Genomic DNA, 20,052 nt, shown 5'->3' with positions numbered 1-20,052 from the left:
TTTCTGAATGGATGTATGGCTATTTAAGCATCTGGCTTTAGCAAATGCTCTGATTTCAAGCTATGCATTATAAACTTTTAAAAAGGAATTGATGACATTAATAGGGGCAATCTGCAGACCACTAAAAGTAGTGATGCTTTTTAAAAAGGCCATTAACAAAGCAAACCATGCACTCGGGTTCATTTCTGGAGGGATAGAACTGAAAAGCACAGATGTTTTGTTAAACTTGTATCAGGCCTTTGTTAGCCTACACTTGGAGTACTGCGCATATTTCTGGTCTCTGTATTATAATAAGAATGTACATACATTAGAGAAGGTGCAAAAAAGATTCACAAGGAAGATACCAGACTGAGAAGTTATACTTATTATAAAAGGCTAAATTGGCCAGGGCTCTTTTCTCTAGAAAGGAGAAAACTGAGTTAACCTGATAGAGGTGATTAAGATAATAAAAGGGTTTGATAGGTTAAATGTAGAGAAAATACTGCCATATATGTTTTTATATATAGATCTCCAGTTTTGAACTCCCCATAGGTAGCAGTATTTTCTCTACAATTAACCTATCAAACCCTTTTATTATCTTAGTGACATCTATATTATAAAATCCTAATTAATGCCTACTTTTGGAGAGGTTTTACTCTTTGTTTTAAAATTTTAAGTTTCAGTTTTTGATATTTGTCTTTACATTCATTTCCCACTTTACATTTTCCTATTGTATTAATGTTTTAGACACAGTACATCACCAACCTCGTATTAGATTTGTTCAATATTGTACTTAATGTCTTTAAGCTGACCGTGGTACGGCGCTGCATTAAGTTCCAGTGTTTCATGCAAAATGCATAATTCTGTTGTCTTGAGGTCGACTGTCTATTCAGTAGAATCTCATGGCTGAATTGCAATCGTAAAAATAACATTCTCGCTCTCAGATTGCTCTTTCACTCTATGAACTTTCTTTTTTATTCTTTGATCATCTGATGAGGATGGTTCTGGTTAGGCTTTGCAGGGGTCCAATTAGTGTGGTACAGTTAGTAATCTCATGCCCACTCAGAGTCATAGAGTTATCCAGCACAGAAAAAGGCCCTTCGGCCCATCATGTCTGTGCCAGCCATCAAGCACCTATCTATTCGAATCCCATTTTCCAGCCCTTGGGCTGTAGCTTTGTATGGAGTATAGACTCGGCCACGGTGTGTTCAAATCCACCTCCATGACTTAAGTACAAACTTTAGGCTGACAATTCATTGAAGTACTAACAGTGCAGCCATTTCGATGAGATGTTAAACTCAGGTGCTGTTGCCTTGTTCAGATGGAAAGTAAAGATCCCATGTCAATATTCAAAACAGAGCAGCAGTTCCTTTATCCTTGACAAAAATTAAGCCCCCCTATTAGGTTAGATAGATGGCTGAAGCAAAGGGATATGGGAACAAGGTTGATATAAAGCATTTGGGCTGCCACTCGTGTGGCAGTCAAATGCTAACTCAGACTAGTTGTCCCAAATAGCCTTTTTCGTGCTGCAATTTCTGTGTTATTGTACTTTAATAGACATCGTTTTCCTATAACGTGATTGACCACAATACTTACATTTCATTATCTGTGGTTGACCAGATCGATCTTTTCTTTATTGTATGAAATGACAGCTCTGCCACACTCAAGTTATCCTGCAAGTATTGGATAGATGTTGTAGCTGTATCAATTTTACTTCTGATGAACATAGGAACATACGAATTAGGAGCAGGAGTAGGCCACTCGACCCTGCAAGCCTGCTCCACCATTCAATAAGTTCATGGCTAAACTGATTACTCCACATTGACACCTACCCCCGATAATCGTCCACCCCCTTGCTTATCAAGAATCTATCTACCTCTGCCTTAAAAATATTTAAAGACTCTGCTTCCACTGCCTTTTGAGGAAGAGAATTCCAAAGACTCATGACCCTCCGAGAGAAAAAATTTCTCCTTATCTCTGTCTTAAATGGGCGACCCCTTATTTTTAAACAGTGAATCCGAGTTCAAGATTCTCCCATGAGGGGAAACATCCTTTGCACATCCACCCTGTCAAGACCCCTCAGGATCTTATATGTTTCAATCAAGTCACCTCTTACTCTTCTAAATTTCAGCGGATACAAGCCTAGCCTGTCCAATCTTTCCTCATAGGACAGCCCACCCATTCCAGGAATTAGTCTAGTAAACCTTCTCTGTACTGCCTCCAACACATTTACATCCTTCCTTAAATAAGCAGACCAGTACTGTACACAGTAGTCCAGATGTGATCTCACCAATGCCCTGTGTAGCAGAAGCATAACCTCCCTACTTTTGTATTCAATTCCCCTCGCGATAAACAATAACATTCTATTAGCTTTCCTAATTACATGCTACATACTGCTGCATACTAACCTTTTGCGATTCATGCACTAGGACACCCAGATCCCTCTGCATCTCAGAGCTCTAAAATCTCTCACCACTTAGATAATATGCTTCTTTTTTACTATTCCTGCCAAAGAGGACAATTTCACACTTCCCCACATTATACTCCGTTTGCCAGGTCTTTGCCCACTCACTTAACCTATCTATATCCCTTTGTAGCCTCCTTATGTCCTCTTCACAAGTTACTTTTCTACCTTTGTGTCATCAGCAAATTTAGCAACCATACCTTCGGTCCCTTCTTCTAAGGCATCTTGCCAACCAGAAAATGCCTACTCTCTGTTTCCTGTTAGCTAGCCAATCTTCTATCCATGCCAATATGTTACCCCCTACAACATGAGCTTTTATTTTCTGCAATAACCTTTGATGTGGCACCTTATCAAATGGATTCTGGAAATCTAAGTACAATACATCCACCGGTTCCCCTTTATCCACAGCACATGTTACTTGCTCAAAGAACTCCAATAAATTGGTTAAACATGATTTCCCTTTCACAAAACCATGTTGACTCTGCCTGATAACCTTGAATTTTTCTAAATGCTCTGCTATAATATCTTTAATAATAGCTTCTAAGATTTTCCCTAAGACAGATGTTAAGCTAACTGGCCTGTAGTTTCCTGCTTTCTGTCTCCCTCCCTTTTTGAATAAAGGAGTTACATTCGCTATTTTCCAATCTAAAGGAACCTTCCCCGAATCTAGGGAATTTTGGAAAATTAAAACTAACGCATCAACTATCTCACTAGCCACTTCCTTTAAGACCCTAGGATGCAATCCATCAGGACCCGGGGACTTGTCAGCCCGCAGCTCCAACAATTTATTCAGTACCACTTCCCTGGTGATTGTAATTTTCTTGAGTTCCTCCCTCACTTACATTTCCTGACCTACAGCTAATACTGAGATGTTACTTGTATCCTCAATAGTGAAGACCGATGTAAAATATCTGTTCATCTGCCATTTCCTTATTATCCATTATTAATTCCCCAGGCTCATTTTTTATAGGACCAACGCTCACCTTGTTAACTTTTCTTTTTAAAATATCTATAGAAACTCTTACTATCTGTCTTTATATTTCTAGCTAGCTTTCTCTCATACTCTAATTTTACCTTCCTTATCAATCTTTTAGTCATTCTTTGTTGTTTTTTATATTCTGTCCAATCTTCTGGGCTGCCTCCCATCTTTGCGCAATTGTAGTATCAAACTTAAAGACTATCTTTAACTGTTTTAGTTAACCAAGGATGATGGTCTGTTTTCTGTAGAATTAGGCTTTTTTGCTTTTAGTAATCTGGTTCTGGTCTGATCTTCAGGTTTATCAGCTGCAGACTACACGGTACAGGCAGCGTGTTCTTTCTTAAAGAAAAGCTGCCTCTTAAAGGAAAAGTGAACAAAAAGATTGCTACAATGGGAATTCTTGCAAACTGGACACCAGGTCAGACAGAGGGATCCAAACTGACAAATGCGGGGCAGGAAGCATTTGTAGTGTAGGTGGGCAGGAGAGACGTGACCATCCTCAGGAGGATGTAGGAGCAGGAGGCCAGGAAGATCAACTCCCAGATTCTGGACCTGAGGACCTAGCAGTAGTGCCACAAGAAATCTAATGACTTCATGCTGGTGGCCAAGGACAGTGAATACATCTTCACATGATATTTCCGACCAACCACACCAGCCTCTTCTGCTGTTCAATGCGCCACACTTCCATTACTCAACTAGCATCATTCCATGGCACTCAGGACTCATGCCTAACATCCAGATACTCCATCTCATCCTCACACACTCCTCTCACTGCTTCCACATACTTCTAGCTATTGAGCTATGGCAAGCATATCAACCACACAATCACTGACACAATATAAGTGAGCAGAGAAGAATTGGGGGACAAGGATGCCTACATCTCGAGCACTACAGAGAAGATGGTTCTCCACTTCATGGGGCCAGCTGCGACAGGGGTCACAGCATTCGACTTTGCTGTGCACATTGAGATGATGGCATCTTCCTGCCTTATGTCTCTTCTCAACTCCCAGTACACCCTCATCCTATCTGGCATGATGAGCAACCTGCGGGTGGCATGATCATGGACCTCTTGTTTCCCACCCCAGTTCCCACACACTAACCTTCACCTTCTGAGTTTCTACTTTCAGAAACCCACGAACTGCCATCTACACAGCAACACGAGCCCCAGATGCAGGAAAGAGAGCAACAGCACAGCACTGATGAAGAGGCCTCGTCACCTGATTTGACACTCGCAGCCACCAGCTTAGACACTGGCATTGCACTTGCTTTGAATGCGAGTATAGTGTTGGGATCAGTTCATGGTGAGTCACTGAACATGAATGGACTCCAACCAGGCTGGGGTGAAAGAATGGTTCATTTGCTGGCTCAACAGAGGCGGCAGACAAGTACTGCTGCAGAAGACTCAGATGAGGACCTTGATGGGGCAACATACAGGAGACCGGGCATGTAGACAGAAATGTTGGGTCCATTGGCTGCTTTAACAGGCAGCCTACTGTCACTGTCAAAGAGAACGAAAGAGTCCAGCTCCAACTTGGCACATTAACCGCTCCATCTCCCTGTCGAACATATGAATTAGGAGCAGGGGTAGGCCACTCGGCCCCTCAAGTCTGCTCCACCATTCAATAACATCGCGGCTGATCTGATTGTCACCTCAACTCCACTTTCCTGCCTGCCCCCGATAACCTTTCACCCCCTTGCTTATCGAGAATCTATCTACCTCTGCCTTAAAAATACTTAAAGACACTGCTTTCACTGCATTTTGAGGAAGAGAATTCCAAAGACTCATGAGGTTCCGAAAGAGAAAATTTCTCCTCGTCTGTCTTAAATGGGCAACCCTTTATTTTTAAACAGTGACCCATAGTTCCAGATTCTCCCACAAGGGGAAACATCATTTCCACATCCACCCTGTCAAGACCCCTCAGGATCTTATATGTTTCAATCAAGTTGCCTCTTACTCTTCTAAATTTCAGCAAATACAGGCCTAGCCTGTCCAATCTTTCTTCATAAGCCAACCCACCCATTCCGGGTATTAGTGTAGTAAACCTTCTCTGAACTGCTTCCAACGCATTGACATCCTTCCTTAAATAAGGAGACCAATACTGTGCACAGTACTCTAGATGTGGTCTCACCAATGCCCTTTATAACTGAAGCATAACCTGCCTACTTTTGTATTCAATTCCCCTCGCAACAAACGATAACATTCTATTCGCTTTCCTAATTACTTCTTGTACCTGCATACTAACCTCATGTGATTTATGCACTTGGACACCCAGATCCCTCTGCATCTCAGAGCTCTACAATCTCTCACCATGCTTCTTTTTTATTCTTCCTGCCAAAATGGACAATTCCATATTTTCCCACATTATACTCTATTTGCCAGTTCTTTGCCCACTCACTTAACCTATCGATATCCCTTTGTAGCCTCCTTATGTCATGCTGCAGACCCAGAAGCCCTGACATTGTTGCCCCCATACCAGTTGCAGCCTTAGCGTGGACAGGTCACCTACTCCTGTGTCATCCCTGTGACGATGTGGCAATGCTCTCTGGCAAATGCAAGAACTCACCAAAATACCTCCAACAACACTCCAGAGCAATTTCCAACAGAATGAGTTCCAAAAATGTAACATATTTGCAAAAATTTAAAATACTCGTAATCTGGCTCTCTAAATGTTATTGCAGGGCCCATCTTGCTGCTACACACTTCTTTTTTTTTTAAAAGAGTGGACAATGCAGGCATTGGCAGCACCTGTGTCACATCAGCTGGTTCGGCTGTGTGATGTCAGGATAGCACCAATTCAACATGTTTGGGCGCATGCAGAGGATGCAGCTTCATGTGTCCAGATCACTGGAGAACACTGCACAGTTCACACAGGTAGTGGCTCGCAGTGAAGCCCACCCCCAGGCTGCTGGGGCAGTAGGGCAATTCAGGCATTTCTGGATTTCACTGCGCATGTGTGGATGCTGGAAGTTACTCTCTGATTGACTCCATAATAACAGTGAGTGGTGATAGCCTGTTATTCTTACTGCAAAATTCAGGCCAAAACTTTATGTTGCTGTTCCAGGTGTAAAACAGTACATGTCCCCCCACATCTTATCTTGTTCTTTTATTCACCTTTGCACAGGTGTGCCTCTGTAGTGCTGCGAGAAGTGGTGCTACGTGATTGAATTTCATTCTCCTGGGGTCTAAACCAGGAAGTGGATGTTAGAATATTTAATTCAATGTAAAATAATTTGGAGAAAGCAAAATAAAGAGAGAGGGAAAGAACAATGTGATTAAGAGGGAGAAATAAAATGTTTTTAAAAATTTCCGATAATAAATCTGAAGGAATGAGATTGCACGCTTGTAAAATTAATTTCTCAGTGCCAGAAAGGTTGTTTGATAGTAAGACTTATCACTCTGTTAAAAATTCACTTAAACTTGAATGGACAAACTGTATGTTTATTGGGTATATAGTAGGTAAGTACTAGAAATTCATGCACTTCGTGGTTTTTAATGCCAAGTCACTCGGTGAGGTACCGGGCAATGAAGCTGCTGGGGCAGTAGGGCAATTCAGGCATTTCTGGATTTCACTGCGCATGTGTGGATGCTGGAAGTTACTCTCTGATTGACTCCATAATAACAGTGAGTGGTGATAGCCTGTTATTCTTACTGCAAAATTCAGGCCAAAACTTTATGTTGCTGTTCCAGGTGTAAAACAGTACATGTCCCCCCACATCTTATCTTGTTCTTTTATTCACCTTTGCACAGTAATAATGATGCAGGATTATGAACTGTCCTTTTAGTTTACCAAACAGTTGTGTTTTGACCAATTTGTCAGTCGTTGATGAAAGTTCATATTTTCAGCTTTGAATAGCCAGATTCTGTTTTTCCAGGTTTTTAAAAATTTATTTGAAAAGATATAATGCAATAAAAATTGTCCCATATTAGTATTTACAATATATTACATCAAATTACATAGAACGTATAGCACAGAAACAGGTCAACTGGTCAGTGCTGCAGTTTATGATCCATACCACCTCCGACCCTACATCATCTAACCCTATCAACATATCTTTCTATTCCTTTCTCCCTCATGTTATCTAGCTTCCCTTTAAATGTCTTTGTGCTAGTTCCCTCAGCTACTCCCTGTTCTAGCTAGTTTCACATTCTAACAACTCTCTAGGTGAAGTTTCTCCTGAATTCCCTCATATTTATTTGCAACTATAGTTTATTTATGGCCCTTAGTTCTTCTCTCCTCAAGCAGAAACACCTTCTCTATGTCTCCTCTATCAAACCCCTTCATAATTTTAAAGACATATGTCAGATCAGATCACCGCCTTGGTTCTGCTACCCTTTATAACCTTGCCTAATAAAAATCTTGATCTCAGTTTTGAAGTTTTCAATTTACCCCAAGCTTCAACAGCATTTTAGGAAGAGTTCCAGATTTCCATTACCCTTTTGGGGGAATTTTATGCTGTCCCCCCGTGGTGACTTTGGAGACTGGGAGAGCACATAATTGGCTGGACCTTCCCGCCTCCAACCAAATTAATCCTAGGGCGGGAAGGCCTGCAGATTGGCCCACTGCCAATTGAGGCCCTTAAGTGGGCAATTAATGCCCAATTAAGGGCCTCGTCCTGCCTCCGCCAGTTTCAGCCCAACCGTGGGTGGGCCTGTCACCACATGTGGAACACGCCAAGCAAACCCATGTGAGTTTCTTGCCGTCTCCGGGGTGGGGGGGGGGGGGGGGGGCGGGAGAGAGGGGGGTTCCCTCATTACAAGACGCTTAATGCCTGGGATTGGGAAGGGGGGAGGGTCCCACTGAGAGCCACCCCTTGCCCTTGCTGCTGACCACCCTACACCGCCCCTCCCTGACAAAATCCCACCTACCCTGACTCACCCGCAGCCTGGATCCAACACCTCCGGTGAGTCCAGTACTAGCAGCAGCCTCCACCTCCGCAGTGGCGCTGCTCAGTTAAAGAGCTGCTGGCCTCAGATTGGCCAGCAGCTCCCAGCAGGCGTCGGGATCCTTAATCCCGGGGAAGGCCGACCGCTGTCCACCTAAGTGCCTAATTGACACGTAATGCAGTGGACCTATCCCAGAGGAGGCGACGCGGGGCTCTCGACGGCACTTTAGCCGGTGGCCGAGACCCCAGTTGCCCAGATAAAATCCCAGCCTTTGTGTGCTTCTTGACATCACCCTCAATAGCCTAGCTCCACAAGAGAGGAAATCGTTTCTCTCCATCTACCCTATCAGCTCCTTTAATCATCTAAAACACCTCAAGTAGATCAACCCTTAAATCTTCGATACTCAAAGGGACTATAACCCTGCTCTATACAACCTCTCCTTGTTCGTAAGCCTGTTTAGCCATGACTAGGTCCCTTTCTGACAACTTTGAGAGCTAAAATTCATATTGTGTAAAATAAAGGAGAAGAACGGAATTATGCCTATGTAATATCTCAGTAAGTTTAATTTATCAAATTTAATTGTACTACATCTAATGATGGAACCAGTTACATAACTCAATAGTATGGGAGGCCTAAATTACCATCAGTATAAATACAATAATTAACCTCGGGTACTTCTGCGAAAGTTGTATGTTAAGTCAATGCTCTCACTGTTGGGTTCAAGAATTCTAATGCAAGTTTCTCCAATAATATCAATATTAACATTTTAATAAGAATTAATATATTTTAAATCATAAATTCAGAATGAGCAAAACGATAGTAAAATTAATTGTAATTCATTGGAAAAGTACCATTTAAAAAATGTAAATTTGCTCGTATTCAAAAGATATGTTCACATGGCCAGTAATTTAAAAATTCATTTTATTCCTTTTGACAGATAGGACCAATAGTTTCGGTGCCTTATGCTTCATTTGATAATATGGAAATAGGTTGGATAGAACATAAGAACACAAAAAAAAGCAGGAGCAGGCCATTTGGCCACACGAGCCTGCTCCGCCATTTAATAAGATCATGGCCGATCTGATTGTGGCCTTAACTCCACTTTCTTGCCTGCCCCCAATAATCCTTGACTCCCTTGTAGATCAAAAATCTGTCTAACTCAGTCTTGAATATATTCAATGGTCAAGCCTCGACTGCTATCTGGGGAAGAGAATTCTAAAGATTAACTACCCTCTGAGAGAAGAAATTCCTCCTCATCTACTTCTAAAAGGGAGACCCCTTATTTTGAAACTGTGCTCTCTAGTTCCCCACGAGGGGAAACATTCATCAGCTACCCTGTCAAGCTCCCTCAGAATCTTATATATTTCAATAAGATCTCCTCTCATTCTTCTAAACTCCAACAAGTATAGGCCCAACCTTTCCTCATAAGACAACCCCTTCATCCCAGGAATCAGCCTAGTGAACCTTCTCTGAACTGCTTACAACGCAAGTATATCCTTCCTTAAGTAAGGAGACCAAAACTATATGCAGTACTATTAACTAATGGTAGAAGGATTATGGACACAGAGTGAAGGTTTTAGGCAACTATTTTATGCAGTGGATGGTAATGATCTGGAACTCACTTCCCACAAGGGTGGTGGAAGCAAAGCCAATCAATGATTTCAAAAAGAAATTGTAGGATCACTTGAAGGAAACTAACTTGCAAGGCTATGGGCTCAAGCGGGGGAGTGGAACTGACTGGATTATTCCGTGGAGAGCCATCATGGACTCGATGGGCCAAATGGCCTCCTTCTGTGCCGTAAATGACGCTATGGCTGGAATATTACATCGGAGCAGTAACCCTCCCACCAGCCAAAAAGTCGGGGGTGTACCCACCTCCGCCAGCCCTGAAAACCACAGCGTGACTTTACTTGGCTTCGGGCGGAACTTCCGCCCTCTGAGACAGAAGTCCCACCTCCAAGAGCTGCCAGCCAATCAGCAGGCCGGAAGCTCTTCAGTCCCAGCAGCGCCATTGGGAGAGCTGGCCACTGCTGAGACTGTACCCAGTGAGAGCAGCAGCAATGGAGGAATCCCCGGAACTGAAGTAAGTGTGTGGGGCCTCGCTGGGCCTCAGCGAGTTGGGGGGCAGTGCTCCAGCGGGGCTGACTTGTGCTGTGGTGGTGGCCCTCTGTGGGGCACAGAGTTTCCAATCAAGAGGGCCCCACCCAACAGCCTTCAAGGAGGCCAGCACGTTTTACTGGATGGCCTCCTAAGTTGCTGAGGCACCGGTCCGCCACTGGTGATATACTAGCGGTAGTGGGAGGAGTCCCTTAAGTGCAATTAATTGGCCACTTAAGGGTCTTAATTGGTCGGGCGGGCGGGCCATTTGTCACCTCCCCCGCCACTTGTAAAAATGCAGCGGGGATGGGAAGGTGAGGGGAATACCTCCCCACACACCCACCTCCAGCCCTCTCCCACAGAGGGGGGCATAACATTTCAGCCTATAACTCTACTCTAGGTGAGGTCTCACCAATGCCCTGTACAGTTGTAGCAAGACTTCCCTACTTTTATACTCCATTCCCCAACATTCCATTTCTCTTCCTAATTACTTGCTATAGAAGCATGCTAACTTTTTGTGATTCATGTACAAGGATACCAAGATCCCTCTGTACCCCAACATTCTGTAGTCTCTCTCCATTTAAATAATATTTTGCTTTTCTATTCTGCCGACCAAAGTGGACAACCTCACACTTTCCCACATTATACTCCATCTGCCACATTTTTGCCCATTCATTTAACCAATCTATACCTTTTTGCAGACACTGTGTCCTCCTCACAACTTGCTTTCCTACCTATCTTAGTATCATCTGCAAATTTGGCTACAATATACTCAGTCCCTTCACCCAAGTCATTAGTATAGACAAATTTATTAGAGTTCGTTGAGGATGTAACAAGCAGGGTGAAAAAAGAAGTATTATATTTAATATATTTGGATTTCCAAAAGTCATTTGATAAGGTGCCACATAAAAGGTTACTACACAAGATAAGAGCTCATGGTGTTTGGGGGTAATAGTTGGGGTCCAAGCACTGCTCCCTGTGGCACTCCACTAGTTAGTTTACCAACCTGAAAATGCCCCATTTACCCTGACTCTCAGTTTCCTGTTAATTAGGCAATCCTCTATTCATATTACCCCCAAACACCATGAGCTCTTATCTTGTGTAGTAACCTTTTATGTGGCACCTTATCAAATGACTTTTGGAAATCCAAATACACCAAATATAATACTTCTTTTTTCACCCTGCTTGTTACATCCTCAAAGAACTCTAATAAATTTGTCAAACACTATTTCCCTTTCATAAAACCATGTTGACTCTGCCTGATTGCGTTATGATTTTCTAAATGTCCTGCTACTACTTCCTTATTGATGGATTTTCACATTTTCCCAATGACAGATTTTAGGCTAACTGGCCTACAGTTTCCTGCTTTCAGTCACTTGGATGACTACAGGAGAATACTGTATTGCAAGATCTGCAAATCCAAGGTCCTCTTGATTAAAGTGATTTCTTCTGTACTGATGTAAAGGAAATATCAACTCTTATTTAGTATTCTGTCAATTAATTATTCTAGTCAAAATGTCAATTCAGATATCCAATTCAAATGGTGCAGTGGTTAGTACCGCAGCCTCACAGCTCCAGGGACCCGGATTCGATTCTGGGTACTGCCTGTGTGGAGTTTGCAAGTTCTCCCTGTGACCATGTGGGTTTTCGCCGGGTGCTCCGGTTTCCTCCCACAGCTAAAGACTTATAGGTTGATAGGTAAATTGGCCATTGTAAATTGCCCCTAGTGTAGGTAGGTGGTAGGGAATATGGGATTACTGCAGGGTTAGTATAAATGGTTAGTTGTTGGTCAGCACAGACTTGGTGGGCCAAAGGGCCTGTTTCAGTGCTGTATCTCTAAAATAAAAGTATTATTTTCTCTTCAATTTTTTTTATAGCACCTCACATTGCAAATTACAAGCCTGGACTGGAAGCAGTGGTACTGTTTGTGATATTGGCTGCTGCAATCTTATATTACAAGAAACGACAGATAAGTCAGAGAAATTCAAGAGTGCAAGGTATGTAACTGATAAACATTTGTTTAAAAAACAAAATATGAATTTCAAACTGAAAAATGGCTGAACTGAAGGGTCAGAATTGTATTCAGATTTCTGACGGAAAAAAATGTTTGTATGTCACAAATTAGGGCACGTAATCTTCCCTTTCTCCTCATTTGTCACATCAGGTTTCTACTACCACAAGTGAAGGTGGTGAGTCTGAAGGTGTTTGCACTGAGGGAAGTACAGCCAAACAAACTTTGTTACTTTAATGCAGTGTACATTCTATACCTAGTGCCCAATGTTCTACAGAGAAGTATTTGCATAATTTGGAAATATTCACTTCTTTACATTTCAAAAACTTGTACCAGACTGGATGTCCAATGAGGGCAAGATGGGCTCATGACTTTAGATATCTCTATCGGGCAATTCATTGTGTTCTCACTGAGCTCATGTTGCTGTCCTTTGTTCATTCTGATAACACCAAGGCATTGGCTGGGAATTTCCTTGGAGCTGCTTTTGCTTTGCCACTGTAATTCTGTCTGAAGTGCGGCATAAGCCTCATTTACACAAGTAGGATTTTTACCACACTGTTAGCAAGGTAATGGCGATGGAGCGGGTAAAGTCTGAGGAAATATCCGTCTATTGTCAGTGAAATAGTACTTTTTTAAAATGCTGCATTTATCCTGCAAAATGTTACAAATGAAAGTTATCAAAAATTAAAATTGGTTTAATTCCAGATGTGAATGGTTCCATGTTCTTCTGTCTGTTTGAATTCAATTCCAGGATTTACCTTTTTTCTTAACTGTTTTCCCAAGACTCATAAATAAATATCTTATCTTATCTTAAATAGTGTTATCTATTAACAATTTAGTTATCAAAATTAAACTGTTTAGAATTTATTTATTTTGGGTCTGAAACACTATTCATTCATCAAAAAGTTAAATGGTCAAAGGTATCAGAGTTTTGATGTACAGACAATTTCTATGCAGTCCTTAGATTGCAGAAAGGAGGTGAATTTCTATGGGCCTACCTTGCCTCACTGTCATAACCTCCAGTGAAGTTACTGTAGGAGAATGCAAGAAGCCCTGAGGAAATTCACCCCTGAGGTCCCTATTTGGTATAAATTTCCAATTTTTCTTTCTTTGTCAATATTTTTCTGTTTCTCAGTGCCACAAAGTCTGCCTCAAATGATGTAATGTGCACTCCAATCTTTCTCACAGTCAGTATTATTGCTACTCAGTAACTGGCGGCTGGATGTGCACTTACATCTGGACCTTTTTCTGCTGTGAAGTAACTATCTGACAAGTGCCCCGGTTGAGGATTAACAAACAGTCATGTTTATGTTTGTAGTCGCAAAGACAAAAGTTAACATCGAGCAAAGACTAACGTTACCAAGACATTTTTGTCTGTTACTATGATATGAATAAAAATATTTATTCTACATCCATTTCATTCCTTGTAAAGACCATCTTTAGCTATTTATTTATTATTTGAGAATAGAGGTCTCCCTTTTAAGACGGAGATAAGGAGAATTTTTTTTTTCTCAGAGTCGTTAGTCTGTGGAATTCTCTTCCCCAGAAAGCAGTGGATGCTGGGTCATTGAATTTATTCAAGGCTGAGTTAGGTAGATTTTTGATAAGGCAAGGGAGTCAAGAGTTATGGGGGACAGGCAGGAAAGTGGAGGTAAGACCACAATGGATCAGCCATGATCTTATCATATAACAGAGCAGCAGGCTTGAAGGCTGAATGGCCTACTCCAAATTCTATGTTCCTACTCCCATCCTATTTTTGAATAGTTTAGAAAGAATTTGAGCTGGCACAGAAATAAGTGACAATAATGCTGTTTACATTGAACATGTCATCAACAGAAAGATATTAACAAAGGCTGGTGGAATACCATAGATTGTTATTTGTAGTATTTCAGATTGCTTTATAATTCGCAATTAACGTCCAATTAATAATGCTTAGAACATTTATTGGTTATCTTTCAGGTATGTTCATTAGAGTTGATCTTTTCTATGATTTACAAAGGACATATGAATAGAAAACTTTAATCTTTGCAGACTATGATCTGCCTGTACATGACTCCTTAGAATCTCACAATAGAAAACTGAATAATTAGGGCCTTGCACCATTTAACTTGTTGACTGTTTAGTGTATTAATGTGGCATGACAAATGCAATATCCCTTAGTTTTCTCTGTCCCCCTTTAAGTGCCAGTTGATGTTGTGAGAGAAGTGATCTGTGAAGAAAACCATGAGAATGAAGGAAATGAGGAAAACTCATCTTCAAGAGGCTCATCTCAATGGGTATGTTACAGAACTGAAAGTCAATTCAATTATATTCCCAATTTCCGAGGTTCATGTGGGTCAAGAAGAATGCAATGGTGAATAAACTCATAAACCTTACAAAGATGATTAGCTAAAAGAAAGGACAAAATGGACCCTTAAGTTATTCACTCCTTATTGAAACATCATTTACTGTCCAGATCTAGGCTAGGGGATTATTAGATGCCTACATTTTGTTTTCTTGAACTGTTTTACGTTAACCAGTAAAAATTAAACTAATACTTACACAACCAAAACTTCAGAGGATCAGTGTACTATTGAATTAATTAATTAATCTCTCCCTGCCAAAGTCATCAAAGAAGTCAAAAACAAAATCATGAATTAACACTTTTTTATTAACACTTCAAATAATTGGTTGTAAAGTGCTTTGAGATGTCCAGTGGTCATGAAAAGCTCTATATAATGTTACGACCAGGTGTGAAAGGTGTCCAGGTATCTCTTTCAACCTTCACCTGGTCTTATTTTAGCAGGATTTAATTTTTAAACACACTGTGTTTTGATCTCCCCCTTGGTGAATCCTTGTTCACCGCTTTCCAGTTATAAGGCAAAAAAATGAGCACAAACAGGCTTTCTTAGGTTTAAAGAAGAAAAGTGTAAACTTAAGCCCTAATTCGGTTAACGCCTACGGATACATGCCGCGCACCACGCTAGCATGCATATGCGACACGCACATGCAAATAGAGATAGAAAAGATCAGAAGAAAAAAGAGAGAGGTTTGAGGCAATATCAGAAGAGTTTCTTGTTACTGTACTTCGAGCTCACTGTAGTCCTTTTGTAGGTAGTCTTGCTTTTCGTTGGGCCCAATATTCTTCTTAAACCTTGTTCACTGTAGGAAACTTTTCTCTCTTGGGGTTCATGTGATTTCAATGGGTCTTCACTTCCATGAGAAAGAGATGGGAGCAGACAGAAGATAGGTCTTTTCCAGTTCAGGAGCAAACAACTTTCTAAGTTTAAATTCTCTATGGCAAGTTCAAATTCAAAAATCTCCAACAGCCAGTTAGTTACGTGACTAAACTGGTCTGACCACATTTGTTTTTGTATTGGGGAAGCAGGGACTGGTTCCTTTGTTCCAACACTGTCTGCTAGTATGCAAAAAAGGTCTTTCTGGCGAGGGGCCTGCCAATTCCTTCTGATTCCTCTTTTCCTCCCAGCAACAATTTTAAGTTTTAATGTTCATGTGGCAAAATAATGTGTGCCTCATTCTTGGCAGGTGGGGGCCTGCATGACAATAAATGTAAGTATTTTTCTTTCTTTTATAATCCATTGGCAGCATTTTGGTTTAAAACATTAAATGGCACCAAGGTGTTGAATCATGGTTATTAACTGATGAAATTAATAAACTTAAGGCTGCAATGTTTAAGTGATCACCATTACGCAGCATCAGCTAGAGTCTACTTAGTGCAAACTACTATTAAGCTCAATTTCCAAAACAAGCATAAAGTTGACAGGGTGAGTTTACAGTTATAGACACCTGGTACAGTTGACAAGTTAATAGATTTGAACGAGTCTGTTAGATTTAGACAGAAGCTAGGAATCCTGCGGCAAGTAACTCACCTCCTGACTCCCCAAAGCCTGTCCACCAACTACAAGGCACAAGTCAGGAGTGTGATGGAATACTCTCCACTTGCCTGGATGGGTGCAGCTCCAACAACACTCAAGAAGCTCGACACCATCCAGGACAAAGCAGCCCACTTGATTGGCACCCCATCTACAAATATTCACTCCCTCCACCACCAACGCACAATGGCAGCAGTGTAACATCCACAAGATGCACTGCAGCAATGCACCAAGGCTCCTTAAGACAGCACCTTCCAAACCGGCGATCTCTACCACCTAGAAGGATGCACGGGAACACCACCACCTGCAGGTTCCCCTCCAAGCCACACACCATCCTGACTTGGAACTATATCGCCGTTCCTTCACTGTCGCTGGGTCAAAATCCTGGAACTCTCTTTCCAGTAGCACTGTGGGTGTACCTACCCCACGTGGACTGCAGCGGTTCAAGAAGGCAGTTCACCGCCACCTTCTCATGGGCAATTAGGGATGGGCAATAAATGCTGGCCTAGCCAGCAATGCCCACATCCCACCAATGAATAATAAAAAAAATAGTTTGTTCAGTGTATTACTGATGAGCTCTGGACATTTTAGTAATGATTCTTGGATATTGATGCTCACCCTTCTGTGTCACCATAACAAAAAAATCAAATAACACCAGATAAAAGTAACATTTTTCTGAATTAAAAACAGAAAATGCTGGAAATATTCAGAAGGTCCGGCAGCATGTGGAGAGAAAAACAGAGTTAATGTTTCAGGCTGATGACCTTTTGTCAGAATTGAGTCATTCTCAGAAAATGTTATCTGTATGTTTGTCATCATGGCAAGCTAGGTCTACTGACTATGGGTGTGAGAAATCTGTGTTCAAAATGCTGCCCCGGTGACATTAATTGTCTTTCTTTGCCCCGAGGTTAGCAGGATTGTTGAAAATTCTTTCAGGCACTTTTAATATAGTCTGTCATAAATGGAGCCCAACATAGTTCTTCATAGAAAAAAAATCTATAGGTCCCACAAATTGTGTCCATATGGACACCGTGCTACCTTTGTATTGTAATAGATTGCTTTTTAAACTGAAAGTTGCATTCACTGGAATACTTACCACTACACCTTACAAGAGAAAATGTGCGACAGAAAAGATAATATTTGCTTCAACATGTCAAAACATCCATAAATTGACCGGCATGGTGGCATAGCATTTTGGTAGACTACCCTGCCATTCCATGGAGTGGAAAGATACAACATTTCTCTCAATTCTTCTTCTTCTTTGGCCTCCTTGTCTTGGGGGATAATGGGTAAGCGCCTGGAGGTGGTCAGTGGTTTGTGGAGCAGCGCCTGGAGTGGCTATAAAGGCCAATACTAGAACAAAGAACAAAGAACAGTACAGCACAGGAACAGGCCATTCGGCCCTCCAAGCCTGCGCCGATCTTGATGCCTGCCTAAACGGGGCCCATATCCCTCTATTCCCTTCCTATTCATGTATTTGTCAAGATGTCTCTTAAACGTCGCTATCGTATCTGCTTCCACCACCTCCCCTGGCAGCAAGTTCCAGGCACTCACCACCCTCTCTGTAAAAAACTTGCCTCGCACATCCCCTCTAAACTTTGCCCCTCGCACCTTAAACCTATGTCCCCGAGTAACTGACTCTTCCACCCTGGGAAAAAGCTTCTGACTATCCACTCTGTCCATGCCGCTCATAACTTTGTAAACCTCTATCATGTCGCCCCTCGAACCTCCGTCGTTCCAGTGAAAACAATCCGAGTTTTTCCAACCTCTCCTCATAGCTAATGCCCTCCAGACCAGGCAACATCCTGGTAAACCTCCTCTGTACCCTCTCCAAAGCCTCCATGTCCTTCTGGTAGTGTGGCGACCAGAATTGCACGCAATATTCTAAGTGTGGCCTAACTAAGGTTCTGTACAGCTGCAACATGACTTGCCAATTTTTATAATCTGTGCCCCGACCGATGAAGGCAAGCATGCCGTATGCCTTCTTGACTACCTTATCCACCTGCGTTGCCACTTTCAGTGACCTGTGGACCTGTACGCCCAGATCTCTCTGCCTGTCAATACTCCTCAGGGTTCTGCCATTTACTGTATACCTCCCACCTGCATTAGACCTTCCAAAATGCATTACCTCACATTTGTCCGGATTAAACTCCATCTGCCATTTCTCCGCCCAAGTCTCCAACCGATCTATATCCTGCTGTATCCTCTGACAATCCTCATCATTATCCGCAACTCCACCAACCTTTGTGTCGTCCGCAAACTTACTAATCAGACCAGCTACATTTTCCTCCAAAGGTCCCAGCACTGATCCCTGCAGAACACCACTAGTCACATCCCTCCATTCAGAAAAACACCCATCCACTGATACCCTCTCTCTTCTATGACCGAGCCAGTTCTGTATCCATCTTGCCAGCTCACCTCTGATCCCGTGTGACTTCACCTTTTGCACCAGTCTGCCATGCAGGACCTTGTCAAAGGCTTTACTAAAGTCCATATAGACAACATCCACTGCCCTTCCTTCATCAATCATCTTCGTCACTTCCTCAAAAAACTCAATCAAATTAGTAAGACACGACCTCCCCTTCACAAAACCATGCTGTCTCTCGCTCATAAGTTCGTTTGTTTCCAAATGGGAGTAAATCCTGTCCCGAAGAATCCTCTCTAATAGTTTCCCGACCACTGACGTAAGGCTCACCGGCCTATAATTTCCTGGATTATCCTTGCCACCCTTCTTAAACAAAGGAACAACATTGGCTATTCTCCAGTCCTCTGGGACCTCACCTGTCGTCAATGAGGATGCAAAGATTTCTGTCAAGGCCCCAGCAATTTCTTCCCTTGCCACCCTCAGTATTCTGGGGTAGATCCCATCAGGCCCTGGGGACTTATCTACCTTAATGCTTTGCAAGACACCCAACACCTCCTCCTTTTTGATAATGAGATGACTGAGACTATCTGCACTCCCTTCCCTCGGCTCATCATCCACCAAGTCCTTCTCTTTGGTGAATACTGATGCAAAGTACTCATTCAGCACCTCGCCCATTTCCTCTGGCTCCACATATAGATTCCCATCTCTGTCCTTGTGTAAGCCAACCCTTTCCCTGGTTACCCTCTTGCTCTTTATATAGGTATAAAAAGCCTTGGGATTTTCCTTAATCCTGTTTGCCAATGACTTTTCATGACCCCTTTTAGCCCTCCTGACTCCTTGCTTAAGTTCTTTTCTACTGTCTTTATATTCCTCAAGTGCTTCGTCTGTTCCTAGCCTTCCAGCCCTTACAAATGCTTCCTTTTCCTTTTTGACTAGGCTCACAATATCCCGTGTTATCCAAGCTTCCCGAAATTTGCCAAACTTGTCTTTCTTCCTCACAGGAACATGCTGGTCCTGGATTCTAATCAGCTGACGTTTGAAAGACTCCCACATGTCAGATGTTGATTTACCCTCAAACAGCCGCCCCCAATCTAAATTCTTCAGTTCCTGCCTAATATTGTTATATTTAGCCTTCCCCCAATTTAGCACCTTCACCCGAGGACTACTCTTATCCTTATCCACAAGTACTTTAAAACTTATGGAATTATGGCCACTGCTCCCGAAATGCTCCCCCACTGAAACTTCGACCACCTGGCCGGGCTCATTCCCCAATACCAGGTCCAGAATGGCCCCATCCCTAGTTGGAATATCTACATACTGTTTCAAGAAGCCCTCCTGGATGCTCCTCACAAATTCTGCCCCATCCAAGCCCCTAGCACTAAGTGAGTCCCAGTCAACAT

At 42.2% G+C, this 20,052-nt stretch overlaps 1 protein-coding gene across 2 annotated transcripts in view; it reads left to right on the top strand.

Moving 5' to 3' along the window:
- Positions 1 to 20,052, top strand: part of LOC137376089 (uncharacterized) — a 101,029-nt gene that overhangs the window by 64,450 nt on the left and 16,527 nt on the right. For both annotated transcript variants that reach the window (XM_068044122.1, XM_068044124.1), the window contains exons 4-5: positions 12,282 to 12,401; positions 14,597 to 14,691. In XM_068044122.1, the coding sequence (XP_067900223.1) occupies positions 12,282 to 12,401; positions 14,597 to 14,691 (215 nt within the window). The remainder of the gene's footprint in view (positions 1 to 12,281; positions 12,402 to 14,596; positions 14,692 to 20,052) is intronic.

Source organism: Heterodontus francisci, chromosome 1 (genome assembly GCF_036365525.1).
Source record: "Heterodontus francisci isolate sHetFra1 chromosome 1, sHetFra1.hap1, whole genome shotgun sequence".
Classification (NCBI taxonomy): domain Eukaryota; kingdom Metazoa; phylum Chordata; class Chondrichthyes; order Heterodontiformes; family Heterodontidae; genus Heterodontus; species Heterodontus francisci.
This window is presented reverse-complemented; position numbering and strand designations above follow the sequence as displayed.